The 26,509-nt window shown below is 37.5% G+C and overlaps 1 protein-coding gene across 1 annotated transcript in view; it reads right to left on the reverse strand.

The window, feature by feature from the left end:
- Window positions 1–4,122: 4,122 nt before the first annotated feature.
- The window catches only part of LOC148376461 (uncharacterized), a 46,490-nt gene continuing 24,103 nt past the window's right edge, over window positions 4,123–26,509 (reverse strand). The window contains exon 2 of the mRNA XM_088347304.1: window positions 4,123–5,201. Coding sequence (XP_088203430.1) covers window positions 5,173–5,201 — 29 coding nt within the window. The 3' untranslated portion in view covers window positions 4,123–5,172. The remainder of the gene's footprint in view (window positions 5,202–26,509) is intronic.

Here is a 26,509-nt window from a genome sequence, read left to right on the forward strand (position 1 = left end):
GCACTATTGTAATTATACCGACACACATGAAACTCATTCTTTCTTTTGTGTATGTTTTTATTTCATTTTTTTCTAAATATAGCATGCAGTTTTAAAAAAAGCTATCATCGGTTACCATTATCGGATTCCAGAAGCACGATTTTTTTTAGTAACCAGTGGGAAGAATCAGTTTTTGTGCATCCTGAAATATAATATCAGGGTATAATAAATTTGTTTTTTCATGCATGTTTTCATACAGTACTATTTTTATGCACTACCAAAACCTTTCCATTATGTGATAGACAAATTGGAGCTAAGTGAGCTGGGTGTTGCCATTCTGAGGGCCTGGTACAAATATCAAGAAGATGTTAGAATTGTATATTTACTGTAGTGTTTATATTTCATACTGTACTGTTCAAAATTACGAATTTAACTTCCTGTTGGGTTCTCCATCTCAACCCGAATCTTTCGATTTAAGACCCCAAAAACTGAGGGAAAATAAACCACTGAATTAGCAGGATTCAGCCAACGCAAGTTCTGACAAAAGAACGCACATCACAGCAAATTTCACAGTGATCCTTCCAAAGCTAATGACCTGGCTGCATAAACTAGCACGGAAAAAGTTGCACTATTTTCTCAAGGCTTTGGAAGACTTTGAAGGGAATGCTCCAGCCAAGGTTCTGCCGTGTGGCACAAGAGGAATGCAAGCTGAGACCTTGTGTGGAGCAATGCATTATTTGTTTAAGTTTCCCCAACTTTACAGTAAATTGTGGGCTTATGAATTATCAAAATATGATTTTAAATGCAATGTGTTATGTCACGTTTATATAAACAAGTTAAAGAGTAAAGTGAAAACATTAACGTAACGAGCAGATGTTTTTATCTTGTAAACTGATTATCTAAAGCATTGAATCACTATTGGCCCTGAAACGATCCAGAATACATATATAGAAAATTTACTTATTAATAGTAAATAGTTATTAATTATTTGTTAATGAAAAAAAGATAGGAGGGGCAATTATTAAACACAATTTATTTTTAACACTCCAAATGTATACAATGTGCATGTCATTTGGATCGTTTGAAATGTGACGTTGCAACTGCTTGGGGTCTGATATGAAGTTCTGCCTTCTTTATTGAAAATAGTATTTTATTTGGTTTAGTTTTTTTCCCCTTTCTCTAAACTCCCACTTCAAGCGTGGATCTTGGTTCATGGCAACCATCTAGCTCCTCCGAAGTTGTCATGGTAACAGAAGCTGTATTCTGCATTTGCCCGGCAGTACTGATTTGGGGAAGGGTGAGTAGTGGCTCGTTTGCATGAGATGGGACTGCTTCCTAAAAAGGATTACACTTATGTTCATCTTCGAAACACCATTAAATAGTAATCCCAACCAACCACTTCAAATTTGACTACTTTCTCTGTTACTTTCATGAGAGATGGAACCATGGAAACGAAAGTCTGTCTCTTAAAATTGCCACTGTCGATTTCCAATCTTGTCTTTTGGATTAAGTAAGAAGCTTCAGATGGCATAGAGCCAAGATTTTATTTAATGCGTTTCAACAGTCATTAGAGTCAAAAAAAAGAAAAAGAATAAATCTCAGGATTACAAAAGGCTCTCATCAACAGATGTTGATGCACTTTCACACCTTGTCCCAATTACACCCCATAACAGCATCTGAGGTAACAAAAAAATTATCAGAAAATTGCCTAAAAAGCTATTTGAGCCACCTTGAGCTTTGATCAGATGAACCAAATTATAATGTGAATTAAAGTAAATGAGACAAATTTTCCTCTCTAAACACGGAGAGAACTGAAAATGAAACTAGAAATTATGGGACCCATAATCCTATGAATCAAAGTTGAGGTCCCTACCTACTGACCGTGAACAGTTTACAGGCATCTGGTATAACAGTTATAAATTACTCAGAATTCAGTTTTCAATGGGTACACTTAAGAGGTAAGATCTTGGGCCCAGGCCCAAACCAGGCCAAAAATCTAGGTCGGGTCGGGCCCAAAATGTCAATCATTAGTTCGGGCTCGGGCCGGGCTTCTGTCTTACCGACTTTTTTTTTTAACCATACAATGGTCATGTCTTATCATTTTCCTTTTCTTTGTGGAGGATTTGTGCACACAACATGCACGCGCGTCAGCATGTCGCTAGCCAGCATTGTCAAAAACAGAGTATCGGGGGGGGTTCGTAGTCGGCCAAAAACCCTCTTTGTTCTTCCTCCCTCCTCTTCACAGATAAAATATGAAAATTTGGGTTTGTTCCGGCTTGTTTCCTCAAATCAAGTGCATTTGTCAGGCTCGGGGTGAGTCGGGATTTAATACCTGGGTCGGGTTGGGCTGGATTTGCTAGGTTTGATCTTGTAGTATGTTTACATGCATGCAAAATATTGATTAAAAACGTACTATTGCCAGTAATCAGTTAATGTGAACACAGAAATCCAATTAATTTCTGATCTTGAGTTTTCCAATTACTAATGCATGTATACGCATTTGAGCAATCTGATCATTCGTGCGCAAACACAGTTCATCAATCCAGGATCATTTTAGCCGTAAAGCACACTGGACTTGTAGTACACAGAGGAATGATGGACTCAAACTATGGCTTACCTGCTAAAAAAGCATCATGTGTATTGCCTGATATATATGGAACATTTTTATTTTATTGTTTTGTATAAACCCGTGGCAAAAATGCTCCAGTCCACAGAAAGGTGAACAAATAAACATGACTTGACTATATAAATGAATAAAGTTTACCTTACTTTTGGAAGATACGCTTCAAGAGGTCTTCCTAGGTGGTAAAAAGAAAACAAAAAAAGCGATCCAACCATTTTCTCAACCGCATTAAGCTTTCTTATTCCACTTTCATTTCAAATGAAACGGCTCGCCTCTTCTTTACACTTTACACTAACCATATTGAAGGATGCACGAGATATTAAACAATAAAAATGTCAAAGTTCTTAGCGCGCTGGACATACAGTATAGAATGTTTACACATGAACTAGGAAGAGGTGCTGGGTGAGTTCTCACAGCGCCACAGGCCGTTAGTGTCGGAAAAAAAGCATTAAAGTACTATATTGGACTCGGAAAAGGGTGCACACAATACAAAATCTAACTTACAGGAATGTTCGGATATTTTTCGACATCCCGAGAAAATGTTCGTAACTACTGTTTTGCGTAAGTCGAATGTTCGTAAGTAAGGGAACATCTGTATACTTTATTGTAGTTGGTGAGCGACAATATTTAGTTTATCCTTTAATAAACGTTTTCTTCATTTAATGTCAAAAGTTAAATGCAGAGACAACAGTTATTTGCATTGTGACGTCAGTTCTATGCATGTTAACATAGTCACTGTAACGGCCTTGTGAATGTTAGAATACCGCACGCAAGAATCGGCCGATGTAGCGGGGTCGAATTACAAATTCATTATTACATGGCTGACTAAACTAGAGAAGGCGAGCAGCCCGATTGAGCAAATTGCTTCGTATTACAAGTGACAGTGAGGGTAGGCTGTTAGGATGACTTCGATAATTTAGGAATCCTCAGAAGCTATAAAAATGATGTACTCCCAAACGCTCTGCAGCACTTTGTAATGTACATTATTCTCCTGTTCGAATACTTTCAATTTTCAATATCCCTTAGGTAAGAATTTAGCTGATAAATGAATTCTTATTTGGCCAAAAACAAGTCAATCATTAAGAAAATAATCATAAATATAACACATACTTCATGAAACAACAATTTTAAATCGGATTATTGTTCTAGTTGTCTGAACTAAGTATTCTCAAGAGATAACCACGTATTTTTAAGTGATAGTAATGAAGTAACCCAAAAATTACAGCTAATTATGTTGCCAATATTTTTATTTATTCATTTTTTTCCCATGCAAGTGTTTAATATGACCACTGTCCAGCTTCGCAAGCGTATTGGAAAGCGAAAACTGGGTAATTCAGCACAGCTTTAAGTTCTTAAAAATCACAAAATATCATGCAAACCAATATATAAATGGTAAATGGTCTGCATTTATATAGCGCTTTTCAAGTCAATGAAGACCTCCCAAAGCGCTTTACAATGTGCTTCACACTTACCCATTCACATACACACTCACACACCGCTAGCAGTGTCAGCCATGCAAGGCGCCTACCTGCTAATTGGGGGCATTAGGGATTCAGTGTCTTGCCCAAGGACACTTATAATATAATAATATAATTTTTTATTTAATATGCTCATCATGCAAGTATAGTTTTTCTATGCTTAAGAGAAAGTTGTTTAGGGTTTTAGAGCGCGTAGTTAGTAAAATTATATATTATTGGTACAGTTCATGTAAACTTACGACTTATGAAAACGATCTGTTCATAAAGCCATTACAATGTATCTAGTTAGTGAGTGTAGTGGTAGGTTGCTGTGATGACTGGGTCTCAAAATGGTTATACGTGTTGCCGGGCCGCTACAAGCGGCAGTGACAGACATTGAATTTAAAAAATGAGCATTCGCTGAAATGAATAAGCATCTTCTTGCCTTGTGGTTGGTAAGCAAATCCAGTAAGTCGTAGACTAGATGTTATTTTTACATGTCACAGCCAACTTATGGAGGAAAAAAAAAGTCATGACACAACATCCCAATATTTATATATTTTTTGTCTATTCATCTCCAAAATCAGGCTTTTTATTGCTAATAATCTATTGATAAGAAATGTCTTGTTTTGTGCTTGTCCTCATGTGCAGATTAGAAATAGTTTATATTATTTGAATGAATGAATGTAAAAATACTGAGTAGTAATCCTTTTTTAATGGACCCGTTTTGAAAATCTCTGACTTTTCATCCTTTTCCTGAATTGCATGATAACATCTTAGATTCAGATGAAGCAGAACAATTCATTTTAGTAGGAAATGCTTTCGAAAGTTTGACAGGCATTACAAAATCTCGTCACACTTTGGGATATAAATGAATGTGAATAAATTTGGCACCTACAGCATAGAATCTTGGATAATAAATGCAGTAATACTGCACAACAGCTGGCTATTAGAGGCACCGATGGCGAGAGGGCAGAAAGTCGGGACTTGTCAACTCGAGGATGAGGCAAGCAGACGGAAATGGAGGCTCAGGGGCCGTCGTGCCACGTAAGGAACCTTATGTTAAACCCTGTACGGCTTTCAGACAGAAAAGTGCATCCACTACCTACGGGTTCATAAAGGCGCGTGTTTGTCAGGCTTACCTGCAGTGGTGAGGTGACGGTAGAAATTCAGCAAAACGGAGCGCGGGTAGGAGAGTTCATGAGGGAAAGAGGAAAAAGAAAACTCAAGTTAGAGTGTGTGAAAAACAATGATGTACTGTATTTTCCACACAATGAGGTGCACCTAAATATTAGGAGCATCTTTAAAAGTGAGTCTTTAGTGATATTTTTTCATCTATAAGGCGCACCAGACTATAAGTCACAAGGAATTGAAAGTGCTGCAAGGGCTAAGGGAGCAGAAAAAAATTAAAAAGTGCCATATTTGATTGATCCGTCAGAATATATCACAATTGCATAACATTGGATGCATTGGGACTGCAACCAAGATCGTTGCATGGAGTGTGCCATATTCGATCCACTAGACCAGTAGAGATACAAACCACACATGAAAAGGCATTAGGTCTTATCTCATTTCGGGTTGCAAGATTAACTGAAATCTAATCGATATCGCAATGTGACATTTTTCAAGGATTCATAATTCCAGTTTGTTATTTTAGTGATGGAGTGTTTGGCCAACAAGAATTATCACATTTAATGGTTTAACAGCGCCGGCCAATCAGAAGCACGTTTCAATGGGACCAACCGATAAAGGCGAGGCAAAATTTGCAAGACGTGTGTTCTCGACTTTGATTGACTGAAAGCTTACATCAGCCTAACAGCTGGGCGCACATCTGGCCTCCAAAACAAACGTTTAGCGGCTCGTTACATTGAAAATGAATTCATCAATTAAATCGGACTCTGAGGAAAAGTAAAAGAGCGCAAAGAAAAGCTGACCACCAGCAGGTGCCGCCTGGATTTTTATCACTTCTGGGAATTGACAGAGGAAACGTCGGAAGGGAAAGCTAACAGCTAGGCTAACAACTCTTGAGCCACCACTGCCAAACATAGCTAGTCACCAATGCCAGATCCATTACCCATGAAACCTTGCAGAAGTCATAGTTACCCGACGCTAGCGTGTAGCTAGCCAGCCGTTCTCTAAATAGCTTTCTTACACAGATAAGTAGCCCTCCAATTTTGTTGTACTTTTGTAGGATGACAATAAAGATCATTGATTCAACTGCAATTCTGTTTTTATTTGTAGATTTAGAGTTATCATTTTGTTACACTTGTATACTCTCAGTCTCTAAGGACGTCATGTCGAGGTATGTTTGGATGTCACTGTCAAAGTTCTCCCAAAAAACAAAAGAAGCACAGAAATTCACTTTTCTTTCGAAATCAAAAATCGCATCGAAATTGCAATACAGGTCTGAAAAATAGCAATTAGTTTTTTTTTTCCAAAATAGCCCTCATCATCACACTATTTTGCGTCCCAGTACCAAATTGTTGATGTTATCATTTTGCCGGGCTGCTAGAATATTGTCGACGAGATTCTGAACTGAGTTACGATATGGGCATTGTAGGAAGAAATTTGGTCGTTCGGACAGTAACCACTAGCGCATAGCATAGACATATGTCATAGCGTCAGATAAGTCATTTCATCATGAGCGTTCTGGCATATTGCGATATGCGCTAGCTCTTTCTCTGTTTTGACCTGAATGAAGAGAACAGCATTGTGGAAATATATAAAACACATGGCCGCACTTCTTTAAAAAATGTTTGTCACTTTCAATTCTAAGTTTGAGCCAAAAAAATGTAAAACATTAGTCTTCCCACTCTAACATTTAGGATACTATGACTAAAAGTAGTGTGTTAATAACATAAGACCTAATGCCTTCTCATGTAATGTTTGCAACCCTAGCGGTCTAGTGGTTAGAATTAGGCGCTCCCCCTGCCGCGATTCAGGTTTGATTCCCATTCCATTAATTGTTGTGAAATTACGGACAACCTTCCATTTTCCTAGCGGCCTTGTGATTAGAAATCTGTGCTCTTACATTGCTCTCCGCTTTGAGCAACGTTGATACCATTGTTATACAATAGGGGTCAGTAATAAATTATCGACTAATCCATGATAGCACAAATAAATTACTGCATCTCCTATTATTTCCGCATATAACGTGCACCAGGTTATAAGGCGCACATTCAATTCATTTGCCCAATTTGGGGGATTTTGGGTGTTATAGTCTGGAAAATACGTTCCATTCAGTATACCTGATTTTCAAAAACGTCATTCAATATGCATAGAAACACAGCAGTTAAATAACAATGATTTAAATTCCCAAGCAAGGCATCGCATTTTTTTTAATTAGTTGAAAAATCCAGTGGGCATCCCAATGGTTTTCTTTGTTGTTGTGCTTGTGAAAGTGAATGAGATGGAATAATATTATGACATGATATGAATTATTCATGATCTCATCACTAAAATGCCGACAGGAGAGAAGACCACTCCCATATGGCGGAGAGCTTAGCATTCCTTTCATGTGTCAAAAAAACACGTCAAATCTCAGCTGATGAAGAGAAGAATCCTCGGGCGTCTTATACGGACAAACAACTTTTATATCGGCTATAGTTTTATTTTTATCTGCGGTAGCCATTGTTCAACTGATGCCGAATTTTCCTTTGTATTTCCTGGGCTGGTAAGAAAGTGGTAACTGTTAATATGACAGAGTATTTTAATATACCATATCTATATGTATAACGCACACTTCTAATTTGTAAATAAAAATATTTATTAAGGGTTTTTTTTTTTACTTTTTCTCAGCTCAAACTTTGGATGCTACACGGATTAAACCTGGGTCACGGAGGTGAGAGCACCTAATTCTACCCACTGGACTACCGGTCATCTAGATGACATACAGTAAAACAGTAGATTAGTCTCATTATCACACTATTTCTAGTCACTGTGAGTTTCACATGTTACAATTACAATAAATTATATTCCAAGCCTTGTAAGTGACAAATATATTGTCATTGTATCATGTGAAATGCACAACATTTCTCTCTGGTACTGTGATTAAAAATAGTGTGATGAGATCAAATGCAGCGCCTTTTTGTATGTCATCTATCACTGGTTGCCCAGTGGTTAGAGTTCAACGCTGTGCGCCGGGTTAAAAAACCATTACAACCAACGTTTTGCAACAATACGGTAAACCTCGTGTATAAAGCGTATCCAAACTTCATAGTTCTTTTCCAGGTATGACATAATGTAAAATTCACGCAAATTAATCCGGTACTAAGATTTCAATTATTATTTTAGTAAATAACTAACTGATATATTACTGAATATTCTTTAATAGTATGTTGCTAGCAATCTAATATTAATTTCCTTGAACAGGTTTTCAACAAACTCACGAAAATGTTTAATACAGTAGACCCCCAGGATACTATGACACATTTTTACATTAGGGTGTGAAAATATGAAATAAGCAAAAATTATTTTATGTGCCCAAAACCTGTCACCTCAGCCATATGCATCCACCTGATACTCCACTTGACCTGCTCAAGTTACGTCACTACAAATGTAAATAAAAAGTCTCCAAAAGGTCCAATTTATCCGTCCGAAATGAGCGGTATTCAATTTAATATGATGTCTATCGACTTAGGCTGCAGAATAACATCAAAGCATTTACTAGCACTTCACCAAGAATTCCAGCACTTTTCAAACCTTGAAAACGCAACATTAAATTTTAGGTATATTTACGGATTTTAAGCACCAATACGAACCCTGAAACACCTCACATTTGGCATTCCGTTAAGCACAAAAATCGGTGAGATCAGAATGGAGCCGAAAGGCAGAGAAATCCTATTCAATTTGGGACCACATTTCTGTGAAAGCATGAAGAGTAGAATACTATTTCTCAACCCCTGACAGACTCTTGATTGTCTTTCGCCACAAGACTCCACGCACCTCCCGGACCGACCCCTCACCCATCACAACGCTCTCAGTGCATGCATGTCTCGGGGGCGGGTGCACGCTCGGCCATCCAGGTCATAGGCAAAGGCCCACGAGTGCGGACGCTTCGCACTTCCACACAAAACACACGACGCGTGCACTCACCACACAGAGCTTACTCTCGCCACCTACTTGTCTTACATAACACCCTGCCTACCCGTCCACCAGGCGGATCTGCATCCGAGGAGCTTCCAACCCCCTAGCAATCCACTTCCACGCCTCTCCACATGGAATCCTCATTTCACATAAGAGGACAGGTCCCGCGGGCCTCCCACGCGGGGGCTTTTCGCTTAAATACCGCCGATATGGTTAGGGAAAAAAAGAAAGATTTCAGATCCAGCGTGACTGAGGATTTTCTTTTCAAAGTAGTTGTTCCCGAACACTCGAAAGTAGGCTTCTATTTTACTGGCACGGGGAGAGACCACAGATAGATGGGTTGCACTGAGTAAAGCGACAGAATGTGGTTTTGAAAGAGCCCGTGCCTACATTAGTGGCCAATTTGTCTTTGGCCAAAGCCAGACTGCGTGCCAGATCCCCACAGAACAAAAGGCACTTTTTGTGGGGCCCGTGGTCTCTTGATGCCAAATGTGTGAAAAGCCACCGTTCACAGAAACTAGTTAACATGAGTCATGTGAGCACAATGCTTGCTTTTAACCCATATCCTTATGTGTCAATGACAACATAAATCTTTTCAAAATGGGTCACACAAATGATACACAGCAGGGGTCGCAAACCTAATGAAGCTTAGAGCTACTTTTTTCTTTACCCATGAGCGATAAGGATTAAACACCTCATTTTATTACAGTGGGACCTCGGTTATCGCGGTTAATGGGGACCAAAACCACCCGCAAAGTAGCGGCGCACCTTAAAAAAAAAAAAAAAAAAAAAAAATATTTTTTAAAAAATATATATATATATATCAATTATTATTATATTTTTAGACCCGGTTAATGGGGATCAAAACCACCCGCAAAAAGTGAAAATCTGCGAAGTAGCGACACCCCTTCAAAAATGCTTTAAAGAAGAAAAAAAAAACATTTTTTTTCATTTTATTATATTATTATTATTTTTTAGACCTGCGAAGCTCTGAACCCGCGAACATGGAACCACGAAGTAGCGACGCTCCTTCAAAAATGCTTAAAAAAAAATAAAAATTTAAATATATATATAATTTTTATTTTATTTTTTAATTATTATTATCTTTTAGGCCCGCGAAGCTCTGGAGCCGCGAACGTCGAAGCGCGAAGTAGCGAGGTCCACTGTACTATATCGTTACTATGTTACTACCATGTTATTTCCAGGTTGAAATTATTACATGTAGGATTAGTAGGTTCAGTAAACTATTAAAACAACAAAGAAATTTTTTTAAAAAAGGGAAAAAGGAGAAAAAAACACAAACAGATTTTTTTGGGACCATGGCCAGCTCAAATGCCCAAACAAGTTAAGCACCTCGGCATCCAAGTTTGTCATGCTTTCGTCCCTCCAGATGAAACGGGACACAAGAAAGCGGGTCGGGGTGACACAACACACTCTTCTGTTCAACAGCAGGGCCCGACAGCTTTCACTGGTTTACCCCTGCCGCATCATACAGGTGCCCTGCCCATCCCTTGGAACACCTCTAAACATCCCACTATCCTTTTACAACACCTTTCAACTCATTCCTATCACCAACAAGAGCTCTGGCTTCCACTATATTTAGACCTCTGAGTTATTTACATATAAGAAAAACAATTACATTTAAAAATAATTATGGAAGTGTTTAAAGAAACTGATCATGTCAATGCTTGTGAGTGACCCCTAGATTAGAAGTTTCCAGTTCTACTGTACTTTTCTTACTGGTATCACCAGAAACCGCTTACAGATTTTATCAAGTATGAAATTCAAACACAATATATGGCAATATACTTGTATATCTGCCTGATAAGATGTCAAAGTTAAATGTCAATTATCAATACATAACCCCATAAATAAATGTTTTCATTTTTAACATTAACTAGTTATAATTTCGGGTCTTGCAGTCTTGAATTGTCTTATTCAAAATAATTTGAAGAACTTTAATACTTATATAGTGTGTATATTTTGACACATTTAAAAATGCCTGATTTATAGCGACTTATTTTAATCCAAAAAACCTTCATTAAAATATCATATACATTGAATATCCAACTAATGAGTTTTTCTCTCTCAATGACTTATTAAATAGTGTACTTAAAGCCCCAATATGTAATAATTGAGCACTAAAAGGCACTGTATTGTCTAATGTAAGCAAAAACCAGTGGCAAAGGGCACAACATAGCAACAAGATGCCAAACAAACATGATGGCGACTTTTAGGTAGGGATTCCATTATGTAAAAGAAATACAGTGGGACCTCGCTACTTCGCGGTTCCACGTTCGCGGGTCTAAAAAAAAAATAATAATAAAATAAAATGAAAAATAAATAAATAAATTAACAAAAATGTAAGCATTTTTGAAGGGGCGTTGCTACTTCGCGGATTTTCACTTTTCACAGGTGGTTTTGGTCCCCATTAACCAGGTCTAAAAAATAATAATAATAAAATAAAATAATTAAATATATATATATGTATTTTTTTTTTAAGCATTTTTGAAGGGGCGTCGCTATTTCGCAGATTTTCACTTTTTGCGGGTGGTTTTGGTCCCCATTAACCCCGAAAACCGAGGGATTACTGTACACATTTCTCAACCGGACATTGGTGATTGATAGTTCATGTATTTATGCCCAGTATCCAAATCAATGTGACTGAATGAAAGTTATTTGCACACCTCATCTCATCTCATCTCATTAGCTGCACCGCTTATCCTCAGTAAGGTCGCGGGGGTGCTGGAGCCCATCCCAGCAATCATCAAGCAGTGGGCAGGGGACACCCTGAACTGGTTGCCAGCCAATTGCAGGGCACACAGGGACAGACAACTCGCTCGCTCATTCACACCCAGGGACAATTTGGACCGGCCAATCCACCTGAAATGCATGTCTTTGGAATATGGGAGGAAACCAGAGTTCCCGGAGGAAACCCACGCAAGCACGGGGAGAACATACAAACTCCGCACAGTAAGTCCGGTAGCTGGATTTGAACCCACACAGGAGGTTCCCAAGACCTTAGAACTGTGCCGCACACGCGCTAACCACTGCGCCGCCGTGCTGCCCTATTTGCACACCTAGGAGGCACTAAATATGACACACTGTCCCTGTAAAGAGTAATCATTATCAAGTCAATAGGTCAATATCAAGTGTGTCTTTGCTTTGGGAATCGAATGTGATGAATTTAAAAAATAATAATAATAATAAATTTTTAAAAAAAAATCAATCTAATTTCTAGCCTAGAGATTAAAAGCCATTTGTTTTTGTTTTTTAAAAAACTCTTTTGTTGATTTAATGGGTGTCAATTCCACATATATTTTCAGCAGAGCAACTAGGAAATGAAATGAAAATGAAATGAAATGACGAGGGGGGCCATTTTCAACTTTTTGAGCAGAATAAAGACGGTAAGCAGTCATGCGATGGCAGAAAGGTCAGCATAGTCACGCAACTTATTTAGACGGCAAATAAAACCTGATGACTGAATTGACTGGAAAAACAAACCATTCGATTTTTATGGGATGTTATTTTCCAATCTGAACCATAGTTTAGTATCAACAATGTTCTGTGAATATTACTAATGGCAGAATTTCAGCAAATATATATGTATAAATCAATAAAATAAATACAAAAAAAATGAAAAAAAAAAAAAAAGTAGTTATGGCGGTAAAGGAGAATCCACTTCAGGGCCGCAACAACTAATCAATTCAATTGATTAAAATCTATGACTAAAAGCATTGGCAACTAATTAGATCATCGATTTGTTGTATCACGTGATTTATGAGCCACCAAGTACGTTACATCAATGCAAATAAGAGTGCACACTCTCCGTTGTGATGCTAGGAGTAGTAGTACCGCTTTGATCCTGCAAGACCATTCTTTATAAAGAGTTATTTTACATTTTTCTAAAAATAATAATGATAATAATAATTGAACATTGCATGATTACAAACAAAATTGGCATGAAAGTTTCAAATTTGTAGTGTTTGACTGTTTCACCATGAAACAAAGTTAATAATTTTCAAGGGAACAGACAATACTTCAGAAACAGTGAGAGAAAAAAAAAACGGAAAAAAAGTTGATAAAAAAAATATAGTGAAAAGAAAAAAAATAATTGCTTGATAAATCTGCACAAAAGGCATATTCTTGAGCATGTACCATTTTTATAATGGGAATGTTTATCATATTCCGAGATTTAAACCCCCCCAAAAAACAAATGTGTTGATTACATTTTGAAAAGTGGGTTTTGTTTACATTTGGGATATTTTTTTAGATAAAATAATCACAACAAATAAAATGAAATGTATTTGGATGAGGTGGTAGGTAAAGAGTTTATTACATATTTGCAGATGTATAGCATACATTTCTATGTATTTTTGTCTATTGTCAAGTGAACAAACTTTTATTGTTTATATTAATTAATATCCTGATTTTATAATAATCGACCAATTCATCGATTAAGAAATGAATCGTTAGTTGCAGCCTCAATCCACTTTTGTGCCCCACATTGTCTTACACTGCCAGGAACGAGTGCATCCCGCATCATTCCTCACCTAAAAACTGCCTGTGTCATCACGACATTACAGCGACAGAATATTAGGTGACAGAATGGGCACAGTACGGTGTCATCGTTCTCCCAGAGATCTATTTACTCAAGTTCTTCCTATCGGGCAAAGCAAAACCTGAAAAGAAGCCAGTCTTGAGAATAGCGCCAGATTGCAGAATGGAGCACATTAACCACTTCAGTCCTTCTCGGTTTGAAGAAGTACATCCAAAAGCAGCGCCATTAGGAACAGCGGGAACGCTGGCCCTGAGCGAGGCTCTCAGTAAGCACAACGAGGTCTGTTCGCCCAGAGAATTGATCTGTCCCAACATGAACAAATGTTACTCTGTAAATAACCCAAGCTTCCAAACTCTTTGCCACACTACTGGAACGTAGAGTGCTATTCATTGGTTAGACTTCATGTGTGCTTTGTAATGGCCGCTGGGGTGCTGGCATTTAAAAGCCTTTTATCGTTTTGTCTGAGCCCTCAACCTTTTCGGCCAAAGGTTTGAATTAAATCAGCAATGGGCCGAACTCTGAACACTTTCCTTTCAGGATTCATGACCCATATATACCCATCATTATGATTTTTTTCTACTCCTGTAAGACATAAATATGAAACAATTATGTCAGTTTCTTCTTAATCTTAAGGGTGTTAGGAACATACCAATGAAAGACTAGTATTTATTCTACTTTTTTCAAGGTTCCTTTGTTACACTAACACAGGTTTGGGTCAAAAATGGAACAAATCAATACTTGGGTTGATATAATCTATTATTTTTTCCTGGGTCGTTTTACACAAAACAACTTAATTAATTGGGTCGTTCAAAGGAAGTGATGGCCTGACAACCCAGGTGGTTAATGGATCCCTTAACTCAGGGTTCCTACAGCTTAAGGCAAGTTCTATTCCAGACCTTTTAGGACTTTTCAATGCCTTTTGAAATAAAATATAAGACCAACCCAACAAAAACATTTGAAAAACACATGACGAAATATTCCTTGCACACAATACAAAGTACTCCGTACACATAACCTGGCACAGCTTTTAGCCATGGCGAAAAACGTTCCTCAGACAGCCACTTCTTTTTAAATTTACACTTACACATGATCCAGACTAGTAAACGACTCTGTCCAAAGTTGCTTTTTGTAATGTGAGAAGACCCAAGACATGCATCTGCTTTGAAAGGCCCGACTGAAACCAAATCACCGTTTTGATTGTTCTGTTTTTGCAGTCACGCAATGTTGCCACAAAAGTAAATCGTGAACTATTTAAAAGACAATTGATAAATGTTACTAAATCTTTTTTATTCCAAACAAATATACATTTTATTAGTGTGTTCCCATTTTCAAGACTATCAAAAATTGGATTTAAGACATTTTAATGCCAATTGGGGCCTTATTTTCAGAATAATGAAATCAATGCCTTTAAGAATTTGAAAGGATCTGCTTGAACCCTGTAATGGTTAAACACATTTAAACAAAATGGTCCACACTTAAGACATTAACGGTTTACAGATCTTTTAACAGCTAGCCAAGGCAACACTTCTTGTGGTGTGTCTTGGGAGAGTACAGCCTGGCAGCACCGACCCCTTTTCAGGATGGTTTTGGGGGTTGGAGCTTGCTCCACCCAACACTTGTATCAATTTGACCTTTTTTGGTTTGTTTTACAAAAAATACACCCAAGTGTTGGGGTTGTACAAGACAAAATCACCTATGTCCAAAGGCCGGCCCTCTATCAAATTTTTACTGGCCTCTGTCATAAAATTCATAAGATGTGGCCCGCCAGTAATGTTGACCGCGGTATAAAATAAATTTGTACCCCGAAAAAAATTACCATTTCACCAGATTGTTGCAGTATCCCTTTGGCAATCGTCCCCATTTCTGACATGGTGACTGTAAATAAAAAAAGGAAGGTTGACTGAGAAGGCCGCCGCTTCCAGGACAAGTGGAAATTGGAGAATTTTTTTACCGAAATCCGAAACAACTGCCCTTCCAGAATTTAAAGCGGGGGCGCGCACATTTCTGGCCAATTTGGGTTTTTTGGAGGATGCGCTTATAGTCCGTAAAATACGGTTAGGTCTTTATATGTAAAAAAATTGTAATATTTATTCTTCTTTTTCTCTTCGTGGTTGACTTTGCTGCTGTACAAACGCTCCCCTACTTACGACCATTTGGTTTACGAAAAACGTTAGATACGAAAAATTTTCGGGATGTCGAAAAATGTCAGGACATTGCTCTAAGTTAGATTTTGTATTGTATACACCTTTTTCCGAGTACAGGACATTACTGTAGTGCTTCTTTCTGCCCCTACCGGTGTGTGGCACTGTGAGAGCTCACCCAGCATCCACCCAAAGAAGAAATACGGCTTCCTCTTCCTAGTTCGTGTGTAAACATTTTATACTGTATCTCACGCGCGCTAAGAACTTTGACATTTTTATTGTTTATATCTCGTGCATCCATTTTTTTATGGTTGGTGTGAACTGTGAAGAAGAGGTGAGCCGTTTTATTTGAAATGGAAGTGGAATATGAAGGCTTGATGCTGTTGAGAAAATGGTTGGATTGCTTTTTTTCGGCCACGTTTAACCACGGAGGAGAAAGTCGGCTTACTCTTGAAGCTCATCTTCTAAAGCAAGTCAAACTTACCTTCATTTATCTTTATCGAGCATATTATTTTATGAAATGTTTATTTTTTAGTACAAAACAATACAGGTTACTTAGATAAACCTTAAACATACATCCCATAAAAAATATAGCACTGAAGCAACTTACGAACAAATTAAACTCACGAACGATCGTCCGTAACCTCATTCGTAAGTAGGGCAGCGTCTGTATTTATGGAGTCCTGAGCTACTGTGCTGCTTCTCACAGGTAAGGCATGGAAACACAATAAACATGTTTCTCAAGAAGCAAATTACTGCCTGAGTGTAGGGTAGGCAGAGCTGATCAAGTCAATTACCAAAGACAAAACTTAAAACAATAAGAACACATATGCAAATTCCTCCTTGCAGATTGTGCAGCGTAACACATCCTAAAAAAGCTGTTGAGATATTTAAAATCATGCAGTGTGTAAAGCGAACCCTCCCTAATATGGTTCATTGGTGGAACCGCCGCATACGGCGAAACACTCATCCACCTCGCGTCGCCAGAGAGTGTAAATCTCACAGCTGACGTTCCAAACAATCACAAGCTCACTCCGTTTTAGATGTTCCAACCGACCAAATCTCAAAAACGACAGCGGTCCTTGAGGGCCCGTAGAACACGCAGTTCACACAGGCCCGTCGCATGATACGCCGCCTGGGTCAAGGCCAGTGGGATTGAGCTTTCGGTTATTCCATTAAGTTCGAGCAGGAAATGGGGGGGCGTAAACAGCTATGGAGGTCCTGTTACGCTTTCTCTTCGTTGTTTCCCAGAGACTCACATAAACTCTCTACGGAGTAAACAAAAGAAATGTGACCGAAATGTCGCAGTTTGTGGTGCTGGCGCATTAAAACTTTTTTAACTCCTGTGTTAAATGCATTTTATCTCTTGGGTTCAACGAGGTTTAAAGCTTTAAATCTTGACACTTTTATAGTTAAAGTGAGGTGAAACAGGTTTACAGATATTCCAGATTTCTTAAAGATGCAAAATGTAAGGAAGTAGTGCAAGGTTTGTATATAAAATCTATATGCAGACATTTAGAATTAGCGTTTGGCTAAAATATTATAGTATGTGACATGAGTTTATGGAGCACACATGTCCCCTTTCAAATAAAGTATATTCCATCTGTATATACCAAATATTTTCCGAGGTAATGCAAATTGAGGACACTCTTCTTTGTCATCCTGAGCTGTGACATCATCGGAGGAACAAAAGCATTCTAGCAAGTCAGTCGCCATATTGTTTTACGTGTTAATTTGTGAAAGAGGTTACGAAGGTTTTAAACCTTATTCCTGTAAAATTTGCCTAAAATCCCAATCCAAGATAAACCCAAAGAAAATGTAATTCTGTTCTTAAACCCTTTGGAGAATATGGACAATTTCGGTCTCTTTTGAAAGATAACACTCTGACGTTTTGTTCCAAACTGAGATAATCACTGCAAGTACTACAAGCATTAAGTAATCTAAATTGGAACACACAAAAAAAGAAGGTTTTTAATCTCGCCTGAATTCTTTTTTTTTTGCTATCAAATGCCTGCAGATAAGTGAAGCATAGACATCTTACCTGGGAAACAGGTAAGACAATAGCTTGAAGCCTTACCTGCTATTTAGTCAAATTTGATCTCAATCTGAAAATCTAAACATTTTATTTTACACATTTTTCTAAGGGTAGGTCTGCCCGTTTCCAAAAGTGGCCACTTGGAGACGACAAGTTTACAGATATAAAAATTTGGCAACCATGTATTTTACTTTGGCCAATTTTTTAGACATTTTGAAAGAGTTGTAAATGTTTGACTTCTTTCAAGAATTCAATCAATGATTGTAGCACACATGTGCATAATGGTGTGTGAAAATGAATCACAAGTGGCGTTTTACACAATATCTTACACGGTTGGATTCTATGGATTGTCCTTGATGTAACAAAGTCATTTTCACGGACATTCAAAAAAGTCAAAGACGGCCAGGGGACGTACTACCGAGTCACCACCGCTTCATAGTTTTTCGTGTATCTTGTTTCAGACTGATCATGAGGTTTCTGTGATTACTACATTTTAAAAATTTCAATTTTGGATTTGAAGCAGGTTTAAAGCTTTAACTCACAGTTGAACATGTTAAATATTTTACTTGAGACAGCAGGAAGAACACAACTACTAGTGTCTGCATGGAAAAAGAGCAACAAAACTAAAGCAGCTGGCTTGTTGTCTAAAGGTAGCGAACACAAGGCCACAAACGCATGTCAGGACACCCTCCAAACAATGACACTACCAAAAGGAATGTAGGACCTCAGTGATAAGACTCTTGTTTAACACTAAACCTGACACACACACACAAAAAGAACAATCAAAAAAAACATGCTAAGCCACAAGCTTGAAGAAGTGAACAAAACTCACAAACGCCCTTGAAGCGAGCAAAGGGAAAAATGTGACTTGTCCCTAAGCTATTAAGGAATTACATTGAATTTCCACAGCCTTGCATCCTTTAAATAGTCCGCGTGCTCACTGTGACACACTTCTGCTGGCGTCTCACTTATAGCCAGTGTGTGCATAAACAGGTCACACTCTTTCTATCATGAGTTTTTATTCATTTCTGGTGGAAAAATGTCCACGCAGTCAAAGGAAATAGGGAAAATAAAACTAAAGCAGTGTTTCCTAAAACACGATGCAAAAACGTTGTCATACAAGTGTCGTAAAGAGTAACTCATAAACTTACTCCCTCTTCACAGTATTCCGTTTGCATTAAACTGAAATTTTTAACGTGAGCAGCAAAATGTATTCAATTAAATGATACCGAGTGTGTGGTCACATGATCCAAACTCTTTGTGAAGTGTGAATGGCAACGTTAAATCCTGTCTAATAAAACTTATTAAAGCAGACTTTGGGGACCTTTTCACGAGGAGTTTATAGTGTTATGTTCGCTGTATTGTAATGGAAATAACTTTTATCAAGTGAAACCCAACATTCAGACGGCGTTCTGTTGGATACTGAAGGTTCCAACATTGTGTTTGGTCTTTGAATGTAGAGCGAGTCCAGCACGGAATGACCGTGGGTGCTTTGCTTGGGAGAGGCAAGGTTTAGCTTTTTGAAAATGAGAGATACTTTTTTTCTTACTTAGCGGCACAATTGGCTTCCAGTTTGATATGTATTATGTTATCACGAAGTTATTATTAGCAGGATGTAATGATTATAATTAGTGTTTAAATAAGCTCAGTCAACCGCTAAAACACATTTGTCAAACTCCCGGCCCGCGGGCCACATGCAACCCGCCGTTTAATCATATCTGGCCCGCAAGACCATTTTACATTATTGTAATTAATGGCCCGTCAATATGAACAACGCCGTCTCGTCCCTGGACATCATATTCTGACTTTTTAGTCACTGTACCTATTCCTTCATAAATGACGTATACTATACTATATACCAGGGGTCGGGAACCAATGGCTCGCGAGCCATATATGGCTCTATCTATGAGTACCTATGGCTCAGAGACAAATTTAATTGCATGCAAATTTTCTCCATCTCGTTCAAAACTTTAGCCGTCAAGCCTGTTCAGACACACGCATAGCCAAACCATGGCTGAAGATTAAAGAAGTTTTCAGAATATATAGGGCACGTTTTCACTATGATTTACAATCAAGGTGTCACACAAAAAAAACTCGTTTTGGCTGTACAACGCTAAAGAACCCTTTGTATAAAAGCTCACTATATAATCTGTGTTCAGTGTTCAGATACTTTTTGATGAATCCACGGAACAAATTGTAAATACGCCAAAACACCGGAAGAGAACTTAAAGTTATTTGATTGGGTGAGTGGGAGGGATGGGTGGAGCTATGCAAAAAGTGTAAGTACTCCATCCCATCTCTCGCCCTACTCCGTCTGCGCCAAAGGTAAGCACATCAGGCTCACTGTTCTCAGAATGTTGTGACGTTTTTACAAAATAATTTGTGTAGCATTTTCATATTTCTACTTTTGACAGGAGATATATTAAGTAGAGCAAAATCTTTTGGGATATTTAAGTTTTTATTGATATATACATTGACATAGGAGCAAATGACTTTGAATGTTATTTTAATGTTAAGTTGTTTAAGTTAAGTTCTAAGTTGAATAATTTAACAAGATATTTTTTAGAGAAAATTATAAATACTGTATAAGTGTTTTAAGGTTTAAAGTTAATATTCTTGTCTGTTTTATTCATATTTATGTTCCAAAAACATTCAGTTTAAGTGTGTTCAATAAATGTTTATCCTTGTTGAGCGGTTGAACCTTAAGTGTGTTTTGAATTTTGGCCTCTTGTGCAATTGAGTTTGACATCCCTGCTCTAAAACATCTGCCTTAAATTTCAAAACTGAGTTGTATAATTTTAAAATCATCTTAGACAAACTTATAAAGTATTTAAAGACAAATATCACGTCAAAAAATGATCATGTCAGGTAGAAAAGAAAAAACTCCAGGAAAATCACAATGACCAATTATTTGTGAGCAATTTTCAGAACCGTTCCACAGATTACTCATGTGTTCTTAGGGGGCTATCTGTGCGCAGGAACAATGCTGTTGATCTCCGTCTTATAGTTTACCCTCAATAAAAAGGATAGTTTTCCTTCAAGGTTAGCGCTTATAGCTGCTAGACAGAGCAAAGGAAGATGTACGAGGAATCCCAAAATCAAAAAGGGCATCCTGAAGGTTATAATAAGTTATTATTTTAACAAGTCAAGTCATGTTTATTTGTAATGCCCTTAATCACAAAGAGTCTCAAAGGGCTGCACAGTCCAAAGATTATTGCAAACCACAGACTATTATGACACCATTCCCTGATATAAAACCTATATGAGGGGAAATAATACACAGATATTGTCAATATAAAATATAGGTTATTCATGTGCTATAGAAGAGAAGTGTGTTTTAAGCTTAGATTTAAACATTTCCACTGAGGTTGCAGATCAGATCTCAGGGGGAAGAGCATTCCACAGCACCGGGGCCCGGATGGAGAACGCTCTTGAACCTGCGTATATCTTCTTGGCTCGTGGGATCACTAGTAGACTAGCATTTTCAGAGCAAAGGCTTCGGAACAGAACATACCGGGAGATTAAATCTGAAAGATATGAATCCTTGCATGATTTTGTATACTACCAACAGAACTTTGAAATCACATCTTAAGCTAACAGGGAGCCAATGCAGATTAGCTAAAATCGGGGTAATGTGATCAAACTTTTTTGTCTTAGTTAAAAGCCTCGCTGCAGCATTTTGTACCAGCTGAAGGCTCTTGATTTTGGTATTTGGGAGACCGGAGAGTAGTGCATTACAGTAAACAAAAACAATGAAAACACATTCGCATTTGTTATAGTCGTGTACAGTCTGGAAAATAGTACTACAGTGTACGCTCTTTTATTGAAGGAGTTACACTCCAAAAAGAACCGGTGATGGGTGAAATCTGTGACGTTTTTTGCACAATTACAGTATTATCAAATGTTACTTTTAGTCTGTCTTTGATAAGGGACACTTGCAGATGAGATTGCATAGGATGCCAGTTTGTTATTTTGACTATTATTGCGCAATGTTGGTCATTGTTTTGACTATAATGAACTGTTTACATTATTGTCACTACGGGCTAATTATGTTACTGTTCTTTAGGGCGGGTCTAATTTTGTGACCTCAGATATTTAAAAAAAAAATAAAGTGCTTGGTGGAGGGCTATTGTTAGAACTTCTTGTTTAAAATTTGAGTTTCAATCCCATTTTCTTGCAAGTTTAAAATCCATAGATATCTTGTTTCTTTATTTTGAGTGTCTACTAAACTTTAAACCTATCGATAAATACTTGTGTAAGGACAGAACATTTTGTCGACATTATGGGCTTAAGAGAAACTTGGAATTACAATACAATTTGCATGTACATACATTTGGCAAGCCATTTTACATAAATGTACATATTAGACGCCAACTTTATTGATGCATAGAGAAGAAGCGGAAACACGGTTCAGCCAATCGGAATGAAGAACACAATCAGTGAAGTAACGAAACCGTGAAAATCGAACTACGTTATAGCGAAAGGTTCACCATATACTAGAATAGAAATACAATAAAATTTACTTTTATTGTCATTCTTTGTAACCATGCACACAGAAGGAAATGTCAATACACCTGACCCGTACAGTAAAACTGTAGCGAGCCGATGAAGCTGCAGCCAAACAGGGTGCCGCCATTTTAGACCCAACTGCTGTGTTGGGAGTCATTAGGTAACCAAACCCCCCAATTCCAACCCTTAATGCCGAGCGCCAAGCAGGGAGGCAATGAGTACCGACTCGTCCGAGGCGTGAACCAGCAACCTCCCAGTTTCGGAGCGGGCGCCCTACCCTTTTCCCAATAGCGGCCGTGCAGCCATGTCAGGCGCTAACCTGCTTATTGGGGGCATTAGGGGTTCAGTGTCTTACCCAAGGACACTTCGACATGTAACACGGAGGAGCCGGGATTCGAACCTGCGATCTTTTGATCCCCAGACGAGCGCTCTACTTCCTGAGCTAATCCCGCCCCAATAAAAATAAAATATTCACAAGGCCCTGGAATACACGTAGCTTTTATTTTGAAGATCAATTGCAAAAACCGGCTTGATTTGTCTCCCCAATTACTAGAAAACTTGTTTAACCCCTTTATCCCGTGTGAGATCATCGCAGACAAATTGGCCTTAGATAATCATGTCTATAGTTTTGAAAATGTATTCTGTGCCACGATCCTGTATCCTGTCTTCCACAACCTGGGAAGAATCTTCCCACAGCTTGTCACGGGACTGCTGGCAGGATGAAGGGACTTGGAGGCATATGCGACTTTCCATCTGTTGCTCGCTCGCTGAGATCCAAAAACCCCTTCCTCGGTAGTCGCTGGCCATCTGTTTCTAGCCCTACCCCACTGGCAGGAAACATGAGCATTTCCAACAAGCATAGGATAAGATGATGATACATACTTTGAAAAAAAATGAAAGTAAGAAAGGCAGGACAGAAGATGAGTAGGGCGGGGTTGCTTGAACATTTTTGGGGTTAATTAATGAAGGGAGTTATTGAACACAACATAGTTTTACAAGTGAAGACGAAAACTTCTTTGTACTCCATTGAAACAAGTCAGAATCATGGATTTCCATCATGGAGAAGAGCGAAACGGTGCAACAGGTGTTTACATGCAGACCATCTTTCCAAGACATAAGGTATAGTTTGTTTATATAGGTCGCTGTTGCTTACAGTTTTTCAGTACGAGAGAAATTTAGAAAATGACCAACTCAAAAGTATGTGCGTACCATAAAAAAATGCAAAATTTCATATGTATTGATGATTCATTCAACATGATTTAATTATATACTAAATAATTTTGTTTTATTTTATAAGTCAGGGTGCTCAGACTTTTTCAAATTAATCTACCCAACAAAAAACATGCAAAATATAAAATTATTTCCAAATGCATTGCTGTTTATATACTAAAAAAATTAAGTTTTTATGCCATAGATCCCCGCAACCCTGGTAAGGATCGGCGCAGAAAATGGATGGATGGATATACAGACGCTCCCCTACATACGACCATTCAACCTACAAAAAAACGGTACATACTAACATTTTTTTCGGGATGTCAAAAAATATCCGGACATTGCTGGAAGTTAGATTGTGTATTGTGTGCACCTTTTTCCGAGTAGAGGACAGTACTGTAGTGCTTCTTTCCGCCGCGTGGCGCTGTGAGAGGTCACCCAGCATCCACCCCGAAGAAGAAATTCGGCTTCTACTTCCAGTGTCGTGTATCTCTAGCGCGCTAAGAACTTTGAATTTTTCAAAGTTTAAAATCTTGTGTACCCATTCAATACAGTTGGTGTAAAGTGTAAAGAAGAGGCGAGCAGTTTCTTTTTAAATGAAAGTGGAATAAGAAAGCTTGATGCGGTTGAGAAAACGGTTGGATCGCTTTTTTTTCGTCCACTTGCTACCACGGAGAAGGACCTCTTGAAGCCCATCTTCCACAAGTAAGTTAACCTTCACTTTATTCATCTTTAAAGAGCATATCATTTTATGAAATGTTTATTTTTTTAGTACAAAACCATACAGGTTACTTATACAAGTCTTAAACATACTTATATCAACCTCAAACACAAAATATAGCACTGAAGCACCTTACGAACAAATTCAACTTACGAACGTTCATAAGTAGACCAGCGTTTGTACTGTATATCAGGGGTGCTCACACCTTTTAGCATTCGAGCTACTTACAAAATGATCAAGTCAAAATGATCTATCATATTGAAAAAGATTAAATGCCCCGTACATTTATGTGAAAATCAAAATTCCAACATCCACTTAACTAGTAATATAATTTGCATTGGAGTTATTTTTTCTTTTCTTTTTTAGGGAATATAAATAAATTCCAACTTCATACAATTTACAAATGATAAACGTAAATACAAACGGTATACATTACATTTCTTTTGAATTCTGAATCATCAAATACTCCGAAGTAGAAAGGCGATATTTTAAAAAGTGATCTAATTAGAAAAAAATGCATTTCATTTACATAATTTTATGGTCTCGGCTTTGTTACTGAGCATGAGCAACTCTGATGTTCGTGACATGCTACATTTGTCCGATAGATTACAGCGTTTCACAAAAAGCACAATGTATTTGTGTGATCGACCATTACTTGCGACTGACCGATAGATTGCGACGGCTGTAAAAAGAACCCCTATATATATATATATATATATATATATATATATATATAAAATAATAATCCTTATTTTGAAATTTGAAAAAAACTGAACTTTACCGAGCACCATCTCACCTAGTATTTCTCGGAGTACATTAAATATAGATTTCAATTCCTTCTGATTATTTTTTTAGTTCACCTCAAACCACAAGGGAGACTTAATAACATCTATTAGTTCAGCGTCTCCTTTGTAGTCTTTGTATGGAAAAATTGTCAGAGAATCTTTTAGTAGGTGAATGTGCTAAAGGAGCTCTTATGCAGCACGGTCGGAACAAGTAATGAAAAGGCCGGAGACCACGAAGACTCTTGATTGAATAAAATCTTACTAAGCTGATTTATACAATAGACTAAGAATACACAGCCATTACACAGCCACTAGTTGCCCTTAAGGGTCCTACAAGTATTTTAACAGATTTGGTATTTTTGTGCTCTTAATTTAATAGTTTAACTTTTGTCAGTTTGTTGTTTTCTTACATATTTAACATTTTACACGAAAATGGTACAAGGTCTTGCTAGAAATTGGGCAAAACAAATCAAATAAGATAAGATTTATGGGTGAAACAACCAATAGATTTATCGAGAATAATTCTTTATCAAATAAACTATTTTTAAACCATTTAATTGTTTGGATAGCTTTTTATCAAAAAAAAATCTCTAAATCATAAGAATTTCAGCGTCTCAACAGTAAATGTTCCGTACATTTTTCAAGATGGAAGATTATTTTCAGGTAGAGTTTAAAAAGTAAATGTTATTTGAGACTTAATTGCAAATTTGAAGATTTTTTTTAACTATGAAAAATATTTATAGTCATACATATGTACTGGATACGTCTGTAGTTGAACAAATGAGTATTTGACCAAAATACATGAATGATTTTTGCTTCTGTATTTGAATTAAAAAGATAAATGAACACAGCCTAACGCATAGCTGAGTAAGATGAGAAGCCATTTTGGCTACACTAGGCCTGTATCATTTCGAGAGGGAGCATCAGCCTGACACTTTATTGTGATTTGTGTGTTTTATTGCCTTCTTTGCGAATAATAATAGTTCCCAGAAATGTTAATGATCAAGGGAAGAAAAAGAAGAAAACAGTGAGAACAACGATATAGTTGAAGAACGAAATTACTGTGAAGTACGATAATGACATTGTCTGGCATCAAACCATTGCTCAAAAAAGGTACAGTAAATTATTTTAAATTGTTATATATTTTTATCTTGCGTTTAATCTTTATGATTTACACATTTAAATCAATATTTCTGTTTAAATGTTTTATTATTATTATTTGGGTATTTTGGAACGTGTACGAATGTACAATAATCATAAAAAATACAATTTCTTTGTATGGGAAAACAATTCAGTAATTATGGTTGAGTCCCTTGGTGTCACTGTAATCCACAAGTTCATGAGTTTTCTTTTGTGCAAATTGTCAATTTTTTAAAGTGGCCAACTTAATTTATATTTTTG

The sequence above is a fragment of the Urocampus carinirostris genome, chromosome 1 (genome assembly GCF_059441175.1).
Source record: "Urocampus carinirostris isolate Australia breed hairy pipefish chromosome 1, RoL_Ucar_1.0, whole genome shotgun sequence".
Lineage (NCBI taxonomy): Eukaryota > Metazoa > Chordata > Actinopteri > Syngnathiformes > Syngnathidae > Urocampus > Urocampus carinirostris.